The sequence below is a fragment of the Heterocephalus glaber genome, unplaced genomic scaffold (genome assembly GCF_053883595.1).
Source record: "Heterocephalus glaber isolate CG9 unplaced genomic scaffold, H.glaber_assembly_v1.0 deba00001538, whole genome shotgun sequence".
Lineage (NCBI taxonomy): Eukaryota > Metazoa > Chordata > Mammalia > Rodentia > Bathyergidae > Heterocephalus > Heterocephalus glaber.
In genome coordinates, this window is record NW_028258333.1 from 32,286,258 (window position 1) to 32,309,873 (window position 23,616).

Below are 23,616 nucleotides of genomic sequence, written 5' to 3' on the forward strand. Positions count from 1 at the left end.
TTTACTACCTATAAGTCTGATTCTCCATGTAAACTTACTGTCTAACATGCATGACATTTTTTAAAAGTAATTTTTGAAATGAGTAAGTTTATAGTACTTATAAAAAACTCTGGTTAAGTGTATTATGTTGACATTGCTCTTATAAAATATTTCCCTCCTATGGTGATACTGCTAGACAAACTTAATATAAAATCCATGCAATGAAGATACCATGAAATATATGATAGTTGAATAAATTTGTTTATTTTTTATTTTTTGATTTTAAATTTTATTTTATTGGTACATTTTAGGTATACAATATAATGACATTCATCTTTGGAAATTTGCACCTTTACATAATCTCTCTTAGTTCTTATTTTTTCCCCCTTTCCCTAGTCTCCATTCAACCCCTCCACCCATCCCTATCTACAAAGACTTTGTTTCCATTTTTTTCATTTTCTCATACTAATTTCATTCCCTGCTTTCCTTTCCTCTACCCCTCCCACTTCCCCTTCCCCTTTGCACCTTTTCTTCCTAAGAAATCTGTTTATTGCTACTCTAGTTGCATAACCATTTTTATGCACAGTGAAAAATCTGAATAGCTTTCATATTGTGTTTTTTCCCAACCATAAAATTTGAAAACAAGATGGAGGGAATAACCTAAGTTGTTTTTTTTTTTAAATATGGAAACTTGTTAACATTTGGTAAATAATTTGGTGAAAACGAAAATAATTTTTCCAACTTGTACTTTTCAGAATTAAGAAAAACAAATGACATTAACTGTTGCTTATCCATAAAATCCAAACTGCAAAAGGAAAATGGGGAGGTATGTAAGTTATATTTCTTACTTTTTGAAAATATTTTAAATTTACTAGTTATTTGTAGTTAACATTGTAATGTTATTTAGATTATTTGCATATGGTGAATGAAACTTAAGCTCATGACTAAAGAACTTTTTAAGTGCTAAAATTAACTCTTAAGAAGGAAGTTTCCTTTAAAATAATAGAAATATTTAGTTTAAATCTAAATAAAATGCATACAAAAATACTTATAATGTTTCATCAAATAATATAGTTAGTGGTGGAGTATGTATGTATCTTATATTAATAACTATACATGGGTAGACATAATTTTGATGGTACCCTTAAAATTTTGTTTGTAAAGCATGATTTTTTTAGCCAAAGTACACAGAAAGTGGGTATTATTTGGTGTTAAAAAAACACTCATATCTTTCCTTTTGAAAAATTCATTTTGAGTTTGTGAATAAATACTAAGACATTAAACAAAGCAAGTGCAACGGGGCAGCAGCTCTTCTCTGAAAGATGTATATTCGATACAACCCCCCTCCCTCTTTGTGTTGCACTACTAGCGCCCCCCCCCCCCCTTAATCTACAATGAGAATCACTGCTTGGACAGAACCGTTACTGATCAAAAGAAGAATTCATGAAATCCAGAGTCCCTATACTTGGCTATTTTGTTTTCCTCAAGAACTTAAAATTTAGGAAGGGTGACAAAACACTGGATAAGTAGATTCGTGCATCCAAAGGAGCCAGTTTTTTCCTTCTAACTTTGTTAATAAGGTCAGTCCCAGGGACGCCACCATGAATTTTCATTGCTTGTACTTTGGACACACAACACATATGATTCAGTTAATTAAAAACTCAAACTTCAAGGTAAAGTTTATTAAATTAAAGATACTTCTGAATTGCAAAACAAATAATTTCTGTATACTGAAAGTTCTCTTCATAATATGATCCATATTTTCATAATTTAATTTTTATATTATTGCATTCAAAGTTTCTTTTCTTTTAGACTATTGTTTAGAGTTGTCTGTGGAATTGAATAGTCTCAGATAAATAATGCAGAGGAACTTTTTAATAAAAATTGAATTAGTATGAGCCTGCCAAATGTTTTATCAGAGCAAAGCTGATGATATAATTGATTATACATAAGGTTTTGTTTTTTTGTTTTTTTTTGGTACTGGGGATTGAACTCAGGTCCTTGCGCTTGCGAGGCAGGTGGCGGAACCACTGAACTAAATCCCCCATAAGTCTTTAATATACATCAAATATTAAACTGCAAATACTACTTTCAGTGAAAGAAAACTTTAAAAAAATTATTTGAATAATAAAAAGAGGTAAGTGAATCCACAAAACTGTCACAATCTTTTGTTTGGGGATTGTACGTCACCAAGGATATTTTACATATAAAATCCATGTAATAGCCACAAAATGTAGTCACTTGCTACTTTATCTGCAAAAGAAAGGAAACTAGTGTGACAGTTAAAATTGTCTTCTTGTTCTATTATTTTAGGAGTCAAGACAAAATAGTACAGTGGAAGAAGATTCTGAAGGGGATAATGATTCAGAAGAATTCTATTATGGAGGACAAGTAAGTTAACCTGTCTTCCAATCCCCAGTCTCCAAGTTAGTTCATACAGCCACATTTGTCCTAGTGGAACTCTGTGCCTGAGGGTTACAAGCAGTAGGCTTGGATGAGTACTCTGTAATTAACCAGAATATCTGTATGACTTAGCTATTTTCAATTTTCTACATATTCTTAGACATTAAGATTATTTTTGGAAATCTTTTTATTGTAATCATTTACATTGAAATTGTCTTAACTCATTAGAGAGATTTTATAGGTGACATTTTATTATGTTTTGGAGTTTTACATATCTTAAGCATATCACACTCAGTATTTTGAAATGATGGCATTTCTAAGAACAGTGCAGATTGTTTTAACTAGAAGATGGTTAATTTTCATAAAACTTGATGGGCCCTAATTATTGAGCATCTTCATTATTTAACTTGGATTCACTGTCATTGCCTTCACTGTTGAAAAATTGATATGAAGAATTATCAGAGTTAAATATATGAAAATAGCCACATAGATGAAGCCACATTTATGACGTCAATGACAGCCATGTAGATGAAGTATTTGATCAGATTTTTTTCAGAGTAATGTTAACATGTTGATTTTACAGCGTGGCTATATGGTATGTTCTTCTCTTTATGTAATTCCCCCGCTCTAATGTTCTTTATAACTTGGACAATAAAATGGAGGATTATTTGATAAAAAAGGGTCATTAAAGCCAAAATTACTATGTGAGAGAATGCAAGTAACTTTATTTATTCAAAATTTTAAAAAAATCAGTAATTTGTCAGTCATACATGAGCAAGAGAGTAGAGATGTAGACAAAGTTAAGTTAAGTTTCTCTTCAAGGAGTAACTTTCTAGTATTGGGAAGGTTTTTCCCAATGAAGTGATTCTTTAACCAATGTAATGTTTAACGTAACACAAAGTATTTCTTTTGCAGTTTTTGTTTTGTTCTGTGTATGGAACTAGTTCTTGCAGAGAGAATGTAAATGCTCTTCTTTCTTCTAGAGATTCATTCTAGAAGTTTTGCAGAATATCTGCCAGATAATTCCCTTGTTTTAACTCTGGCATTTTCTTTTTTTTTTTAATTTTATTTTATTGGTACATTTTAGGTATACAATTTAATGACATTCATCATTGGAAATTTGCACCGTTACATAATCTCTCTTGGTTCTTATTTTTTCCCCCTTCCCCTGCCTTCCCTTCAACCCCGCCATCCCTCCCTATTTGCAAAGACTTTGTTTCCGTTTTTTCATTTTCTCAGCGCCGGGATTTTCTCAGGGTTAAAATTTTCAAATTTTAACCTTTAAACCTAATGAATGTTACTAGCCATATGTAAGCACAGGAACTTTAATGAAAATACTACTGAATTACCTTGATTTTTTATTTTTATTTTTTTGGTACCGGGGATCGAACTTGGGACCTTGCGCTTGCGAGGCAGGCAGCAGCACCACTGAGCTAAATCCCTGGCCCTTACCTTGATTTTTTAATGAAGTGCAGCATGTTTCTGCAGAATGCACAGGGGGACACGTCCCGGAGATTGTTGTGTTTTGGTTGTGTTAATGCTGTTCACTCCTGAGTCACTTCCGAATCACCTTCCAGGTGAGCTACGATGGGGAACTGCACAAGCACCCTCAGTTGGAAGCCGATTTATCTGCAGTGAGAGAGATTTATGGCCCACATGCAGTTTCTCTCAGGTAAAGAAATGCCTTCAATGAATAAAAATTAATTTAAATTAAAGAAATTTTTTGAGGTCAGTTATATGTGAAAGTGTTTGATAGATTTTGTTGTGCGTGTCTTTACACAAAATGGGTATTTGTGACTTATTTTGTACATGTGGCTAACAATTCATTGGATGGTTTGGAGAAATGCTACTTCTCAGAAGTATCATAATTAATTACTATAGTAGATTTGGCCAGTTGGCCTCGTGTTATTATAAATCCAGGCCACAGCCCTACGAACAATAAAGTAAATAATGTAAAACCTCTGGTGTAGGGAACAGGGGAAGGGGACGTTGCGAGAACCTCTGCAGTAAGTCCTAGTCTCCTGTGAGCCACAGCAGCACACGGCGAATTACAGGAAAGGTAGACAAATGAGAAGAAGCTGAGCTTTGGGTCTGATTAGTGCTGCTCTGGGCAGCAAAGACAACCCCCCCCCCCCCCAGCTTACAGCACTTTTTATTCAGTACATGGGGAAACAGATGTAACAAGTGAAAATGTAGAGTTCAGTACTTTACATTGGGATAAACAAGGTGTAAAAAGACAAGGGGGCAGTGGAAATCTAAGAACAGTGAGGAACTATGCAGATAAATATTTGGTTCCTCCCTGGCGTGTCCCGAAGGTGTGGTCTTGTCCTGGAGCATTACAGCATCCAGGGATCACTGAGGTCTCAGTTGTGACCCGAGGCCAAAATGCAATTATGTTTGAAATGTCCTAGCTGGCCTGTAGACAGGAAAACTAGGCCTACTCAAATGATTTTTCCCTAAAATTATGTAGCATTGCTCCCTACACTCTGGTTTCTACCACCTTGTGATCTGGCCCCTGAACAAAAAGACATAGATTTGTATAGTGTTTCAATGATAGTGTATTTTAATCTGTTACTACCTAATATTTAGCGATAAAATTTATTGCATTTGATCATTCCAAAGAACTCAGCCTTCTTATTTACCTTTCATTTATCTCTTTAATATAAAAGAAGGACCTTTTGCTGTTAAATTAGCTTACAGGAATAATCTCTGATCATTTCAGCTTTCTTCTCTTTGCCTATAGTGTAGTCTTTATTTTTTATGTATTTATTTATTTTTTAATTTTGTGAGACAGGATCTCCCTATGTTGTTCAGCCTAGCCACGAACTCCCTATGCAGCCTAGACTGGCCTCAAATTCACAGCAGTCCTCCTGCCTCAGCCTCCTGAGTGCTGGGATTTCAGGCATGTGCCACCACACATGGTTTATAGTGTAGTCTTTAAATTTCCAAGGAACTCCAGCTCCCTCTCCTGACCTGACCTCAGTTCTAGCCCCATTTCTACCCAGCCCACCCCAGTGTGCAGGATTCCCTCATAATGTCAGGCACTTGCACATGCATTTTTCTTTTTGAAGGACATTTCCCTCCAAATCCTATTGCTGTCTCTTTTCAAACCCTAGTCCAAAGGTCAATTTCTCCCCAGCCTTCTTTGAATCTCTACTGTTACTTTGCCTTCTGGACTCCCAAAACATTTGGCTTTTTGTCATGATTATTATACTTCTCATTATTGGTTTTTTTCTCTCTCTAGTCTGAATTTTGTGCATGTTGGGCCAGTGCTTTTTTCGTATTTATTTATTTTGCTTTGTATTGTTTTTAATCATTGTTTCCTGATACTTAGTATAGCATGGGAAATATATGAAATATAGAATTTATGGTGATTTCTTGATTGTTTTCCATGGCAGTGTCTCAGAAAAGAGCTGATCACATTATTCTCTTCAATGGGCATACCCATATTTTGAAAGGATGAACAAATATCTTTTATTGGGAAGCACAGAATGGCTATAATTTATAACTGCCAAGTTCATTTTAATTGCAAAAACAGAAAACACTACCACCTGCAGCCTAAGTAAGCTGGGGTTGTGTACCAGATCTGCTCTGGACTCTTGGCTTCTGTTGAGTGAGCGTGATAAGATTATATTTTTTTAAAAAACAATTCTTTGTGAGCTTTGAAATTTTTGCAAATTAAACTATTATAATTTCACATTTGGTATCTGTCATGGCTCCAGATTAGGCTATATGGTTATTAGTAGGGCGTAGGGTTGTATAATGAATATAGGAAGGCCATAGGAGCTATTGATAAAGAAGTAGTCCAAAAGAATGGCTAATGTGTATAGTAATCGAAGTTTGCTTATAAGCTTAAATCTTTAATTTTAAAACCATAATTTACCATTCTACTAAAATAAGAGGCTTTTCAATGTAATTAAACTCATACTACAACATAAAATTCAAATATTATTTTGTTCAAAATATATATTTTTGTTACGATACTTAGTGCAGCATGATAAACAATACATATAGATTGCTTTTATATGGAAAGATTTTTTTTTTTTGTAAAACATATTTTCATGTTATCTAGGCTCCATTTATCTTGTCATGTTTATATAAAATTGTTTTCTCACCAAGCACTTACTAAGCACCTATGGTGATTGGTATTAGTATTTTCTACTGTAAATAATATTGCTAGTTATTAGCATTAAACTTAGATAAATGTCTGGAGTATTAGTTAAATGAAAGAGCTAACATTATAAATGTCTTGGATTTTTTTCCTTGCCTATTTCACTTACAACAGTTTTGATCCAATTTAGGATTAATGCAAGCCATATTTGTTCCTGCTCTAGATTTTCTCTAGTTATAGAGAATGATTCCAAAATAAATAGTTCTCATGATATTAAGAGCAATAGTAGTTTGATTTACTTAAATAAAAATGAATTTACTTTCTAGTCTCAAATACTGAAAGTTGGACACATGGGAAAATGAGGGAGTTAGGCATAAGATCTTGGAATCATCTTCCGTGCAAAGTTCTAAGTCTATTGAAAACAGACTGTTCTAATTAGCTGTTCTTTTACTTAATTGAGGCTTATAAGAACTTAATGGACTTTGAAGAGCAAAAGTACCTCAATATGCACAGTGGGCTATTTGGTGTCATTTTTTTTTTAAAGCAGCCTCTAATGAGAAAAGCAGCTAACCATATCTAAGTTTTTTGTTTTTAAGCGAAGGGAATAACTGATTGCCTAGACTGAGAAAAAAACTCTTAGTAAGAGAGTAAAAGAAGGTATAGAAAAAATGACAAGTAAAAGATTTATTACTATTAATAGGCAGTGACAGCATTCTCTGGCCCTATCATTCAAAAACAAAATGATTGCATTGAATCATATGTGCAAACATTGATGATAATTCTTTTTGGTACCGGGGATCGAACTCAGGACCTTGCGCTTGGGAGGCAGGCATGGTGCCATTGAGCTAAATCCCTGGCCCATTGATGATAATTCTGATTTGTAGTTGTCTTTAAAATTTTTTTATTAGTACCTGTTTGCAGCGCATAAAGAATACATTTATCAGGGGAGTTGGTATATGTATACATGTACTACCTTAGTTCTTTTACTTTCCCTTCCTTCTCTCTCCACCCATCCTTAGAGTCCCCTTCCTATCTGCAAAAGGTCTACTTCCCTGCTTGAAATTATTTATACTTTGAGATTCTCATTTAAGAGAAACCATGCAATATTTAACCTTCTTCGTCTGCTTTTATTTTGCTTAACACTGTAGTCTCTTGTATGGGAAGTGAATTAGCTCTGAACAACAGAAATCCAGTGATCCATCTGAATATGGTTCACTTTTAATTATGCAACCAAAATGCTTTACATTAGAATGTTTTTCATTGTAAATAAACTCCTATAATCATATGTTTATAAAATAATGTTGATTGATGTCATTTGAAAATAGTTTCAGATCAACATTTTTAGATAAGGCAAGGAATCGCAGGCCAGAGAATTCTCAGTTGGTTAGGCAAGAAATAATTCTGATGATTTCCTTGTGAAATTTAATACTTCCGAGCACATAAGATACCTTTGCTTTATGATCATGCTGTCTTTCATGTTAAAAATTGAAACTGTATGAGTAATCTAACCTTTTTATTATTACTAATGCCTAGCGTAGGCTGGAAGCTCCCAGGATTATGACTCTTCCGCATTTTGATTACTTTTTTTATGGCTGGACAGCTCTGATGAGACCTTTTTTTTTTGGTACTGGGAATCTGATGAGGCCTTTTTGAGTTGCTACTTAGAGAACAGAAGAACTGTGAGGTTTTATTAGTGGTTTGAGGAACCTGTACCGCCAGGCTCATGCACCTCAAAGGTACCAACATATCTCTAAAAGGAAAGAAAAAGATAAAAGCAAGAAAAAGGCCACATAAATCAGGATAGACCACTGTAATTTCTCAGGATTTCTGAATTTGTATTTGTAGTAGCCAACAGGACTATTTACAAACCTTCTGATTGTCCTGTTCTGGGAATATGGTAGTGCTGTTCTCTCTGTTCCCTTTAATATTGGTGGAGGACATGTAACTAGTTTTGGGCAGAGAAATGTGCACATAAGTGCTGGAGTGAGAGTTCCTATTTCTCCTGGACTCCTTGATGATGACCTTGATCTCCTCCCACCCCCCAATTTCATGTTGAGTGAGATAAAATTTTTTTTGTGTGTTAGGCCACTGAAATTTTGAGGCCGTTTATCACCACAACGTAACAGCCTACATTGAAACATGTCATTCATCAAAAGATGATCTTGGCTTGGAAGTTTGTAATATTCTTTCCAGCATATTGCTTCTCCCCTCTGCCTCTGGGCTAAGGAGAAAAACAGTCTGACACTGAAAATCAGGAAAGCAATGACAGGAGGTGCACAGGGTAACAACACCAAAGGGAGAGAATTTTCCAAAGACAAAGGAGCAGGATCTAGACGTGGGTTTCAGACAGTCACGAGTCTGGACACTCCTCTTTGCTCCCCAGGCCTGGACTTGCTTCAAGCAAAACCAGGGCCACGTAAGCTGACTGCAGTTACAACACCTGTTTATTTACTCAGTACCTCTCATGCAATATTATTTCATCTTAGAAAAGATCAGATTCCTTTGTTATCTGGATCTAATTTTTAAAATTTTTCTCAGTCCCATTTTTTTTTTTTAGAGAAACTTATAGCTACCTCGTATACAATCTTGTAAATGCTTTGGCCTTGCTAAAATTTCTTCCTGACTACTGAGTTTGCATGTTTCTTGGCCCATTCCCAAACATGTCCCCCACACCGGGCAGAATCACACATTGAGTAGGCATGTAGAGATAGGGGCAAGCTGTTGAGCTTCAGATGTCACAGGAAGGCATGTGTTTATTCACAAAATATCTTTCAACATCTAACCACCCAGTCGTTGAAAGCACAAATGATTACAGTAGAGGTCTGTAGTGAGGTGTGTGTGTGTGTGTGTGTGTGTGTGTGTGCACGCGCACGCACATTATTTTCTTAGCTTATAAGGAATAGTTAGATATCTAAAAATACATTTTTCATAACTAGCATGATCACACCTCATTTTGACCAGGTTGTACTACAAAATATTCCAAAAGTAGAGCGAATAAGCTATAGTATTACAGAGAATGGAAGACCAACACAGATAGATGATCTTGTACATTGTGAATATACATGTGAATGTCACATTAATGAGGATGTTTTTGATTGATTTCATTAAAAACAAGAGAATAAATGGTCAACAATTCTAACAGTATCCTCACAAGCTATTAACACAGTTATTTCTTACGTAGGTTCTTAACTAATGTGGGACATATGTAAATATCCCAAATCAAATGGCTAATTTAAAGTTGTATAGACCTGAAGAGTAGCTCACCTGGAATTGGAAGTCTCACTAGTTTTTAGGAGGTCTTTAATGCAGGATTTCTTCCCACACCCTCCATTCCTGAGCAAAACAACTGGATCATATCATTTCTGTATTATTTCCTTCATTTAAAAAATAATCTTAAGTTCAGTTAGATGTGGTCTTTTCATAGGGAATATATAAGCAGTACATGAAATTATTGTGAGTTATTATAAACCCAGTATTGCATTCAGGACACAGTCACAATTCAAGTTGCATTCATCTGTCAAATACTGGACTTGATTTTGCATTTGGTATTCATGAGATCCTGGGCTACTCAAAGTTATTCAGATACAGAAATGATCCTGATGACTGACTGGGTCGCTGCATCTGGACAAGCTGTAATCACGCTTTGTAATCTTGCAATGGGAAACTTGAAATTACTGGCATTATATAAAAAGGGTGTCACAACGGAAATGGGTTTGCATATACGCAGTGTCATTTGTGAGTTCTTTGAATTGTGGCATAAAAACAGAACAAGTAACTATTTACAGATCTACACCTGCAGAATCCAGTTAATTGCAAACCTTTAGGGCTTCAACCTTCTTTTAACCCTGTATTCATACTCTGCTATGGTGAAGAAGAGCACTTGTAACTTTTTTTACACCCCCCCCCGAAATAAATTGTGTTTGAAATTTGGAAGAAGCTAACTTTTAAACAAAAAATTGCTCAAGAAATTATACCTAGAATACTTTAAAATTTATAGTTAACTTTTAAAATGAGATGTGTCACATTCTAATCATAACTTTATGTTAAATTCTGTTGAAGTGCTTTGAAAAACTATGTATGAGGAAAATAACTGGATAAGGTTCTTACTGATTTAAAAAATAAAAAATCAGATTCCTTTCTTGCTGCTTCTAAACATGACCAGAGTCTTGACAGTGTAAATCAATTCAAATAAAAGAGTAATTCTCCCTAATGAAATTGGAAAAGTTGAGAAAAAGAATATATCTGATGCTGATAAGGATATGGGGGAATGGTCACCAGCTAGGCTGGTTATAAATTTTAACCTTTTAAAATAATTAACTAAACAGTATGTATCAGGAATCCTAAATTAAGTCATACTATTCATTTGAACCAGGAATTCTAGAAATTATTCCATGAGAATATAGGTGCACATGAGTTTTTATCCAGAGGACTGTTAGATATAACAAAATCAAAGGCAACAAATGTTTTATTATACAACTGTATTTATATACATACAGCCATTTAAAGTTATGGTTTTGAAAAACATTCTACGATATACAAAAATACAACTCTAGGAGAAGAAAAAGAATAGGTCGGAAACCTTTAGATGCCATACATGAAAAAGACATCACCAAAAATAATTATCATTGATTGTGGTGTTAGAAGTTATTTTTGTGTGTAATTTTTTGCTTCTTGCGTTTGATGTAATGATTCTATATTACCTTTTCTAATCAGAAGTTAAGTCTGTGTTTTTGGGAAATACATTACATTTTCTATAAAATTCTGAATGCGATCTTTAGTTTTATTTGTTCTGTTTCTAGTTTTTAAATCATTTTAATTTCCATGCTTTTTTGGTAATCTGCTTGTGTAGAAAGGAGTATATTAGCATCATTCCCTCCAGGATATAGTATTTTTGTAGTAATTTTAACAATAGGCAATTTTCATGAACATGACATAATTAAATATTCTCTTGTTTTGGGATAATACTTGAATTTTTTCCAATTTCTGCTTTTGCATACATTGAGACAGATAAAAGTTTGCCCAGATTGGCCCTTACTTTCCTGAGATTCCCTCCTGCAAATGGAATGGTGCTTCCTTAAGGCCTCTTCACTCTCCAAAACTTCTTTTGATTATTGTCATTCTCCTTGTCATTGCACTGATTGTCTGAACATGCCTAGCAATGAATAGTTGGCTTGGGCCAGGGATTTAGCTCAGTGGTTCCACCACCTGCCTCGCAGGCTAAGGACTTGAGTTTGATTCCCAGTACAAAAAAAAAAGTTGGCTTACCATATATGAATCATGTGCTGTGTGCAGGGTTGTTAGATTATAATTACCGAGTTATGAGGCCTCTTTTGTAAAATCCATGATCTGTAAATGGGTTTTGCATTATTAAAAAGCTGCATAAAAAGGAAAGAAAAAAACCAAAGGAGGATGTGTGACAACAGACCATATATAATCCGAAAAACCTTTACTATTCACAGAGAAAGTTTGCTGGACCTTGAATTTGAGACATAGAAGAAATGGCTCATTTTCTTGGTCCCTGTTCTTGTCGTATTTTCTGTATGATTTCATATTCACTTCTAAATGATCTTTTATGAAAAGCATACATTATGATGCTGTGATGTTTTTTAAATGTAAGCTATTTTTATACTTTTCTTTTTTAAATGTAACTTTTAAAAAGTATTACTATTAAAAATTAAAAAGTACAGTTTTATAAAAAAATGTGCTCAATGTTTTGATGTATTTTTAAGGAGAAAATGCAGAAAGTCCAGAGTCTAAGCTTTTATAATCTAATATATATACTGCCTTGTACCGGTTTTAGATGCCAAGAAAAAAAATCTCCTAGATTTTCTTATTTATTAAGTTACATAAAGCCATTTTCTACTCTGGCCCCTATAAATGTGCCATAATTCTGTATTATATTTGTATTATTTGTGCATATAATACACAGGAAGTTTTACTGAATCCTTGCTATGTATCAGATACTGTTGCATATGGTTAGATTCAGTGACTCCTCCGCTGACTTCATATCTGTGATGAGGACCTAATGAGATTATCCACTAATATGTAACCTGGTTTCTAATACAAAGTGGTAACTTTTGAATATTGAACCAATTTAATGCATGTCTAGATAACTGGAATACACGTATTTAAGTCCCAGCCATGATGCAGAGCAATGATTAAGTTACTTCATTACTCTGGGCCTCAGATTATGTGGAAATAATACTATAGTAGTTGCTGTAATGTTTTGTGAATATTAAGTAATCATATGTAGATGAAATTCTTAGGAAAGTTTCTGGTACATAAGTGCTTAATAAATATTTGTCATTAATTTTTATCATTGCAAGTTATTTCTGTAGTTATATCCCTCACTATGGGTAGTATTTGTAACTTTAGAATTTTGTAGGCATATCAGAAATGTAGATATGTATGTCTGGAGAATATTAAAAGTATTTTTTTGTGTTATTTCTTTTATTTGAGCTATACAAAAGTTGATCTTCATAGTCCCTTCATTTGGAACACATGATTGTTACTTTAATTTTGACATATTAAACTTTTATAGCTACCTGCACAAACACAGAGGTATTTAGGTCCTAGGGCACCTGGATCAGTTTCTGAACCACCAGTGGCTGAGCAGGAACCTCATGGACGTTTTACTGTGTCTGCACCCCTCTCCCCACCCCCACGTATGCCAGAATTCTTTTCTTGCCTTTAGAAGCAGCTCTTCAGTCTTAGAGTGTGATAAAAACACAGTCACATTGGGAGACTACTTTGAAAACTGATGCAAGCAACTCTTGGAGTTATGTATGCATATGCATTTACACAGATAGCTCTGTGGTACACAGGTCACAGCAAGTGACAGCTTAACTACATTGAGGTAGTAATTCATGCCCTCAGTCAGTTCTGTGGTATCTGTGGAAATCAAGGATCAGAACGGGTGATTGAATTTCTAATTAAAATAACCTATCACACACTATATTTTAAGGAAAATGGGAAAAACAAAGATTAATGTTAATCTTTGCTTTCAGGGAATATGGAGCCATTGATGATGTAGATATTGATCTGCATATTGATGTGAGCTTTCTTGATGTAAGTATCAATTTCTGTAATAGAACTGGTACATTTAAAGTACAGTTATTTTTGGTTGCCTTGTATGATCACATTAACATTAAACTGATTTATGAAGAAATGCTACCACTTGTTAAAGAAGGAGAGATAATATAAAGATTTTTTGGGTATGGATTCTTTTAATAGCTCCTGAAATTTATGGTTTTTATTATAGTAATTCATTATAAGTTTTTACTTTTATTTTTCATACATAAAAGCAAGAATTAAGAATACTTTGGCCTTCTTTTCACATTAGAGTGGGGTCATGTGTAGGCCTTCTTAATTTATGCATTCCTTTCACATCAGTTTTTAAAGTTTTTTTCTCTTTTTAAACTCTGAAGTATGACTGACTCAGCTGTTAAATATTTTTGTGCAGGAAGAGATTGCTGTGGCTTGGGAAGTAATTCGAACAGAACCTATAATTGTCCGACTCCACTGTTCACTCACACAGTATTTAAATGGCCCAGGTTAGTTTTATTTCTCTACTGTGTTGAATATTAATTAGCTGTGCACTGTGCTGTAAGCAAAATATGTATTCTAAGTGTTAAATATCTTGCCTCTGTCCCCCTTGCTGCCAACAGCTCACACCTTCAGTAGATTTCCTCTTACACATAGAAGCTTGATAAGCCTTCTCTTTCCTGGGAAGAGCAGATTGGCACTCGGGAGGTCTTCGCCTCCTCCCTCCCTTCTGGTGTGGGAATTGAGTGGTGGCCATTCTGTGTCATGGTTAGACAAATTTTGAGGTGTACTCTATGCCTCAGTATTACCTACAGGATCGGACAGAAGCTGGGTCCTAACCTGAATTTGTACACTGGGCTGGGCTATTTCTATTTTTCTATCATTGTGGCACTCTCATGTCCTTCTGTTGTTTCTCTGTGAGCAATACTTAGCAAAGTTTTTGTCAGGGTCTGCCCGTGAGAGGACTTGACCAAAGGTTGTAGGCCGGAGATCAAGATGGGTTCCCATTGGCGGAGGAGGAAGCCCTGCAGACTCGCCCTGCACTCTGCACTGCTGGTCCCCCAGGACTGCCCTGGAGGATACTTTGCTTCATTTGACCCCTTATTTTGAGATGATTTTTTTGTTCATTTCCTTCATAGTTTGGGAATTCTAGGACTAGCTTGTTGCACCTGTTCTACTTATAGCAAAATTTGCTGGAAATTTTTTCTACAGGGGTGGCGTTATTCCTTGATTTTGGTTTTCTGGCTAGTTTTCACCTGTTTTTAAATGTGCAGGTTACGTTAGGGCTTGTTGAACAGTATTTACTCACGTCATTATCTTGTAGATTCCCCAAAAGGCTTTTGTTGTTGTTGAAAAATTGAAGAAAAAAATACAATTTAAAATGGGCAATAATTGTGTAATATATGAGTAGAACTAGAAATGATGTTACCAAACAGAAACATGTAATTTATATTCTAGATGAAATAATTAGGTCTTATCTTAATTTCTAATTTCACTTATTTCAAACAAATGAAAAGGGTAGAGAATACATCTTCTTTAAGAGTGTTCTGCAATGAGTCTTTGAAAGTACCAGCATTTATAGTAAGATGAACTTGGAAAAAGTATGTGACTAATACAAGATTTAGACTGACCTACTTAACAGTTCTTTTAAAAGAAAAACATTTATTCCTATGGTTGGGAAATGTGTGAATGCCACTTATTTTGAACTACAATATTTAGCTAGGGCGAAGCTGACAGTGTATCCATGAGTGAACAGGAATGATAAGAACTGAAGAAATGCACCTTTGTATCCACTTTGAAATTAAAGATTCTTATGATAGTATATTTTTCAAAATGGCTAACATAAGGCTGGTTATGATGTAAAGGGCAGGTCTGCTTTTAGTTGAAAATAATAAACAACTGACATTATGTTAAAAGGTTTTTCAGTACAAATTGTCTCCTGATTGGTGTCTTCTATTCTTACACTCATGTGATTTGTGGCAGAATAATTTCCACGCACCTTGGGCAGCCTTCATTTCTCAACTGAAATTATATGAGAGATAAGGAAAAGTTGATTAACTCCCACCTTTTAAAAAAAATGTGAAAATGTATTTCTAGTACATTCTGGCAAGTTCTTCCTCATTTTCTTGCCACCCAAAATGAACCCTGTGATGAATTTGATTGTATCCAAGGTAAACTTGTAAATAAACTTTGGAAGAAGAGGCATTTCTTAAAAGTAGTAATACTTATTTTATCTGTAAAAGAATATTCGTTGTAGTTTCTAGTTTTATAGGAGCAGGATTCTGTGTTTTACTCTTATTTTGGCTTATGTTGCTATTTTTAGGTGAGTTTACTCCTGAGTGCTTATTTGCTTAATCAGATTTTTATTGTCCAATTTATTTTCCAACTTGTTATTACTGGGTTTTAGGAAGCTTTTAATTTTTAAAGACATTGTTAAAAATTAATTGAAAATATTTTTAGATTTAGAGAAAAAAATGCAGCACTCTCTGCTGTTCCCCTGGTTATTAATAGATCACTACCTTGGCTATAATTAATTATAGCTAATTACATTAATATGCATTTTATCACTTGAACTTTGGAATACTTTTAAAATAAGCATTTGTGAGCTCTTTCAGTGTATTCAAAGGTTGTGGATAGTTTAGATTTTATTCGTATTGACTGGGTCAGTGTTTGTAATTTATATTTTCTAGGAAATTTTGTCATTTTGATAAAATACTGACACTTGTGTTTTAGTCATGCATCTTATGATTAAGTTCTGAGTTTTGTGTTTTCATTTTGCAACATTAATTGATATGTTCTGGATAAAGATGGGTGTCGTTATTATCACTTTTCTTTTTTCTCTTGCACAATTTCCACTAGTGAAGGTTTGAGTTCTAGTTGCGCATGTTGGATTTTTCCTCCTATTGGAAGACAGCCAGGCCTCTGTATCTGCTCTGTCTTCTCTTCCCAGCCACTTTTCCTTTCTTCCTGTGAAAAGCTTGTGTCCTTCCAATTCCTCTTCAAAAGAGTACCCTGTATTCTCATTTTGTCATCTTTTTCTTGGAAAAAAAATTCCACTGAATTTTTGGGATGTTCGAATTTTTACTCACTTTTAAATTCCCAGCCCCGGGTTCACTGCAGGTGGGAAGGGAGCCTTGTCTTCCCTCCACCTTGCTGTAGAAGGTGAGGCACGCGGATGTAGCCCTGTCTTCTCCCGAGTGCCTGCTGCTGCTCTTCTCTATCCAGTTGTCCACCTCGCTTTTATACTTGAGAATCAAATGACTATCTTAGTAAATGGTAAATATTTAAAGCTGAATAACTCTCTTCACCTCTCCAAATCTGTTCCATCTGGTCTTTTACTTGCTAGTTGGTAAATTTCATCTTTCTAGGTTTCCACAATCCTTGGATTTTCCCTTTACTCCTCCTTTTTCCATACCTAGATCCAACTCAGCAGTGAAATCTGTCAGCTCTCCCAGAAAGTGTGAATCCAAAACATTCATCCACTCTGCTGATCTGAGCCAGTGTATCGCCTCCCTCAGTGTGACAAGTTCTTGATCATCTTTACTGGATTTGACCAAGAGACCCCGCACACCCACAGCCATAGACTTTCTCTGCCCTAATATCCTATCATGGTGCCTCTTTCCTGCTCCTCTCTGCACTGGTCTCCAGCTATCTGTTTTCTCCTTTCGTCTCTGCGTCCTCCCTCCCCTGCAGGCTTCATGTGGGCAACGATATTTCTGTGTGTCTTTTTATTCCTCCATCTATAGTGACCGATGCAGTGGGTATATGATACTCTAAATCAGTGAATAGTAATTGATGCAAAGAAGAAATGAATGCCTAAAAAAAAAAAAGAGCCACGGGAGGGTATGCAACAGAACACCTCATATTCCTTATCTTTATCTCCCATTGTTTTAATCTGGCAATATTATGGGTAAGAATTACAAACATTTGTCTCTTTTCCACCAAAAAATGGTGCGCCAACTCGCCTAGGTGTGATTATTTAAGCTATTGATTATTTTGCAAGATTATTATTTATCATAGTACTTCTTTTTTGTGACTCCTGGGGATTGACCCTAAAGCCTTTGTACTGAACTACATCCTCAGCATTTTTGCGAAGTTTTTATTTTGAGACAGGGTCTAGGTAAGTTACCAAAGTACCCAGGCCAGATCTTTCTGCCTCCCGCTCTCAGAGTGTGGGGATGATAGGTGTGTGCCACCTTCATTGTACATGTTATTTGTCAACATATACAGATTTGTTTTCATGTTAAATGACCGTTAATGATCATATATATGTATATGTGCTTTATATGTACATGTCCTGTAAACAGCAGTGAATAGACCTATGTGCACTGTGTTCCGTGAATGTCTGTGTACTGCTACTTCACAGTCTTTTTCCCACCAATGGTTGAGTTGAAGTCAGTGTTTGAGTGATTCTTTTTCCTTTCCAGTGCCCACTGTTGATGTCTTTCAGATTTCCACAAAAGAACGATTTGGATTGGGACATCAGCTGAAAAAGTAAGTTCGCTGAAGAATAAAACAATACATTTCTATTCAAGAGAACTGAATCCCCATTTTGCTCATTTCCTCCCATTTTTGTTCACTAAGACATTTTTGAAGTGAGCGCCTGAGGAGAAGAAATCTTCCTGATGCAAAGAACTGAGTCCCTAATTTGCTTTGCGGCACTCCCTGGGGCTCAGGCACAGGCCCTTCATTTTCCAGCTCAGAGCTGTCCCCATCCCTCCAGCACCCTGCACACTACAGGAAGTCTGGCCAGTGTGGACACAGGGCCCTTTTCTCCAGGGTGACCAACAGGGAGCGAGGAGAGGGAGAAGGGTGTGTTGGTTACCTGGCTTGTTTCTCCAGGAGGTCACGGGAGCTGACCTCCCATCTGCTCTGGACTTCAGACTGGCGCCTCTCCTGACCAGCTTCTGTTGCGGGTTGCTGGTGCTTCAGGTCTGGGGGTGAGAACAGAGTCCCACCCATTGGCCCTAGGTTACTATCCTATTCTTTTCTCTCATTCCTACACCTTTGAAACACTTCCTTTGTAAGTGAACTCTGTATTTCCTGTTTGGACCCTGAGTAATACATGACTCAGTTTCTCTTTTATAAATGGATATGGGTCTTCAAAAATATAGTGTGTATATAGTTAATTTGAATATAGTTAATTTCTTTAACGTGTCGTTATCAACCCATGATCTTCCATGTATGCAGTCACCAGGATTCTTGTGCATTTTGGTATTTTTGGTAGACCTGAGTAGAAATATTATGATAGGTTTTGAGCAGAAGCCCTTGTGTATTGCCTCAAAATCTCACAGAGGCTTATTGATAATTTTTTCACTGCTGAACTCTAATTTTTTTGAGTTTTAAAGACTATTATCTGTAAAAACTTCTTTTTGAAAAATGGAAAATGAAAACACTGGCCAAATACAAAGGCAGCAGATAGAAATGGTCTTTTGAGAAGAAAAAGGACATTGCTATCTGATAGACATAAGAATTGACTTAGAACTTTCACTAAAATCAAATGATCACATGTCTGAGGGAAGGCACAGGCCTTTGGGGCTCATCGGTCTGTGTTTTGGTACAGACCTAGGGTGCTTTTTTTGATTTTCCCTGCAGGAAATAAAGGCACTGTCCGTGCTCTCTCTCCTCTCACTGCAGTGGGGAATGCAGACAGAGGATCTAGATGAACCTTAACTTTTCTTAGAGGAGACAGAATTACCCTACTTGAATTGAGGCCAATTTTATTTGCTAATTTTTAATTTTCAAAAAATTGATAGGTAACATTTATTGTATACATGTTTTGAAGTACATATACATTGTGGGATGGTTAAATATAAATAATTAACAAAAATATATAGATAATTAACAAGTGAATTTGCATTTTTAAAAAAACTTTGAATTAAATTTATTTCTTTAGAGATGCACAGCATTAAAATATGCATATTAATATACCCATTACATAAAATATACACATTAATATGTATGAAATATACATATTAATGTAATATGTATAAATTGTATTATTTAAAAATCACATTAAACATATTCTCATCAGACATCTGTGATTTCTTTATGGTGAATACATTCAAAATCCTTTTTTTCAAGTTTTTGAAACACATAGTATGTTATCTGCAGTCACCAAGGCTGCACTAGCACACTAGAATGTCTTCATCATATCTCATTGGAACTGTGTTCCTGCTTCTCAAACTTTCCCCAGCTCCCCACAGCCTCTGGTGATCACTGTTCTCCTCAACTTCTACAAGGTCAGCTTTCTCAGATTCCACATGTAGGTGGGGTCATGTTGTACTTATCTCTCTATGTCTGTCTTATTTCACTAATTATAACAATGTGAAGTTCCATCCATAATGTTGCAAATGACAGACTTTCATTCTTTTTTTTTTTCTTATAATAGGATGGTATTCCATTAGATACATGGACCACATTTTCTTCATGCATTTATCATCTGGCGGCACTTAGGTTGTTTCCGCCTCTCTCTCATTGTGAATAGTGCTGCAGTGACCCACGGTAGTGCAGGTGTCTCGTCAACATGCTGATTTAATTTCCTTGACTTAAACACCCATTAACGAGCTTACAAGATTATATGGAGTTCTGACTAATTTTTTGAGGAATCTCTGTAGTGTTTTTTATAATGTCTATATCGATTTATATTCCATCCAACAGTGTGCAGGGTTCCTTTTTCTCCAGATCCTTGCCAGCACAAATTTCTCTCCTCTCTTCTTTTCCCCTCTTCTTCCCTTCCCTCCCCTCCCCTCCCCTCCCTTCCCCTTCCCTTCCCTGGTGCTGGGGATTGAACCCAAGGCTGCAAATTATTGCACATGCTAGACAGATGTTTTACCTACCACTGAGCTGCACCTGCAACTGTCTTTTGTCTTTGATGAGAGCCATAAAAACAATAAACCCTACACTTGTGAATATTTAACCCTTAAGTATTTGTATTTATGGAGAATCCTTGAAGAATTTGTTACCCCCTCTTCCTTCACTTTCTCCCTCCCCATCTTTTTCTTTAGTGTGTAAATTTAACTTAAATTTGTAAAGGAAGATCACAAAATAATTGCATACTGAAGCATATTGTTTAGGTTGTTCATCAGGATGCATTCTACACATTCCCTCGTATTTTGATCAGTTTTCATTTGGTATTATACATCAACCTTTATTGAGCAATATTCCAAGAGCAAACACTTTGGAATTGTTTACTTTGCTATTTAGGGCACTTTCTGCCTAATACAGGAAGTCTCATGTGTAACATCTAGAGTCTTCCCTGTCACAGACCTCTAGATTTGCTTCTAGATTTTTATGGTTTCACATTGAGGCAGCATTACTCAAATATGAGCTGCACATCATCCACATTTGAAAATGGGGGAGCAACACTTTTGTAAATCCCCAGTGTTGAGTTTATGTGCAAATATAAAATCAGACAATAAACCCTTAATGTTTTAGAATTTTGCATCTCTAACCTAAATTCGACTTGCAACATATGTTTAGCACGTTTTATTATGTAGTGTTCTTTTGTAAAGACTCACCAGAGACAGTCTTGGTTTTCTGTTCTAGGATTAGGTGTGGTTCTCCAGGGCAATTAGACTTTATTTCCTGGGTTGAGCCCATATCTCGCAGGTCCCAGGACCTGCCTCTTCATTATACTCCCCACGTTTTGTACCACCTCACTTTGGCACATTTTAAGGTTAATGATTGTCTACTCAATTTTCCCTCTCAAGAACTTTTTTCAAAAGTGGGATGGGGTTGACCAAAACAACACCGGAATTATGAAAGCACAGAATTCTAGAAATAAATAACTTTACCTTTAATGGCTTCTGAGTACATAATGTAGGTTCAGAAAAAGAAATGGTGGATATAATTCTAACTCTGCGAAATTACAGAAAGCTGTGAGCTGTGCTGTTTAAAAACTGAGTAGAATGTATTACATGTTTTATTAATATTTGCTTCCAGATTTTCAAAAAATTACTTTCATGGAGAAATTTTAGCTAGGTCAGAAATTTGTTAATATGCACTAGCCTTTTCTTATTCATGATCGTTGATAAATATTGGTCTGATATGTTTGTGTCCATAATTATAAGTGACTGGTTTGGTTAGTCTAATATTACATAATATTTAAACATTTAATTGTATCTTCACAATTATTCATGAAAAGAATCTCAAATATTAAAAGTTTGTTTTTCCAAAAACATACAGGAAGGATGGCAAATTTAGAATCTGTACTGTTTGCAACCGTTTAGGTTTGCTCTTAGTAAATAAGAGACCCTCATGCAGCATTTCTCTTATTCCCTTTTCTTTTGTTTTGGACAGCAGGATTGAGTCTTAACAGCAGCGCCAGCAACAGAAAATGCTTTAGCAGTGCTTATTATATGTCAACCAAACTTCCAAATGCTTGTCATATATTACATTATTCAGTCCGCGCCATAACCCTATGAATCATAAGTAGTGTTTCTAGTCCCTTGAAGAAACTGAGGCTCAGGGAGATTAAGAAATTGAAGGGCTCACAGTGAGAAAGTGATGGAGCTAGAATTTTACTCCACATTGATACTGTTGACCCATACACTCATCTCATGGGATCCTAGCTGTCCCATCATCTCATGTAAGTTAGGGAATAGATTTCTGGCATCTAGTGAATACAGGGAGAATGTGAAGTCAATAAAAAAACCCCAAAAGAGAAAATACATACTTTTTCATGCCTGATAGGACACAGAGGCACAGTGATCAGTCTTGTATAGGGTGACTATCATTAAGAGGCACAGCAGGTAAGAGACAGTGGAGATAACCATAAACTTTGTATGACGTCTTCACTGAGCAAAGTTAAATTGTATTTATGAGGGAAACTACTGTAAATCTTGTTACACTTAAAAAATGTGCAAAGTAAAATCAGGTACAAATTCTTCACGTGTAGAGTTCCACATTTATAAAGCCAAATCCAATAAACAATTTAACTGCAAATCAAAATAAAACACTAAAAATGTAAATGAATGCCCTTAATTCAGTTAGATGGATGATAATACTTTGCCAAAGTTCAACTCTGTAGTCTAATACTGTCTAGTTCATAGTTTTTTCCAAAAAAAAAAAATCAGCATGAAGAAAATGTGACATTGCCCTGTGGACTCTCTCTTTGCTATTTGAGCTACAGCTGGCTGCGGCATCACCTGCTCTTCACTCAGTGCAGGTGTGTAGTTAACCTTGACATCTTTTTCTCTTTTATCATTAGCCTGCAACAATTGCAGTAGTTCTTTTTGGTGCCAGCGCATTAGTAAACACTAACTCAAATGTGGATATTTAAATGTTTTAGAGCCCCTCTATATGAGAAGGTAGTCATTATACCAAATGTACTCATATACATACTCTAGAATACCACTGATTTTAAATAATAATAATTATTTTTTGCCATCCTGGGAGCCATACACAGGTGCTCACACATGCTGGGCAGTGCTCTATCTCTGAACTATATCTCCAGTCCAAATTCATTGCCTTTGTATCTAAGAACAGCTAAAGTCTGAATATCCAGGTTAAAAGAATTACTGATGCTAGTGTAACAGGAAAGAGGGAAAAATTCCAACCATTTCTACCTATGATTTTTTGTTGTTGTTTTAGTTAGCTTGTCCTGATTAGGCAAGTACTTGCTGGTTGTCTTAGTGAATGGTGCACCAGAATGGGTTTTTTGGTTTTTTTTTATAATCACAGCAGAAAAAACATCTGTTTGGTACAAAATGTGTCAGTTGAAATCTCTTACTAGGTTTGGGGAGAAATGATGTTTCTAGTAGCATAATTACATTTGAATCCTGGTAAAATCTTGGATGAAAAAATCTTTAATCATGAAGGGGAAGGTAAAAGAGCTTCTTGTTGAGCTAAGGCAAGTTTACTGTGAATTTGGAATCATGATGTATTCATAGCAGTTTTCTCCTGTGTCTCACAACTACCAAAGCTAGCAGAAGAAACATTGTTAAGCCTAAGTGATAATCTTCTTGGGGGCTGACTTAGTTTGTCAATACTGAAGGATCTTGAGGAACTTAATAATTGGCCTTGTGCTAAAAATCACACCTGTCCCTGTTGAATAACATACATTATACATATGCCAG

The 23,616-nt window shown here is 35.5% G+C and overlaps 1 protein-coding gene across 6 annotated transcripts in view; it reads left to right on the top strand.

The window, feature by feature from the left end:
• Parp8 (poly(ADP-ribose) polymerase family member 8) overlaps positions 1–23,616 on the top strand; it is a 183,372-nt gene that overhangs the window by 104,242 nt on the left and 55,514 nt on the right. For all 6 annotated transcript variants that reach the window (XM_004848543.3, XM_021261437.2, XM_021261440.2 and 3 more), the window contains exons 6-11: positions 735–805; positions 2,293–2,370; positions 3,960–4,054; positions 13,501–13,561; positions 13,956–14,046; positions 17,965–18,031. In XM_004848543.3, coding sequence (XP_004848600.1) covers positions 735–805; positions 2,293–2,370; positions 3,960–4,054; positions 13,501–13,561; positions 13,956–14,046; positions 17,965–18,031 — 463 coding nt within the window. The remainder of the gene's footprint in view (positions 1–734; positions 806–2,292; positions 2,371–3,959; positions 4,055–13,500; positions 13,562–13,955; positions 14,047–17,964; positions 18,032–23,616) is intronic.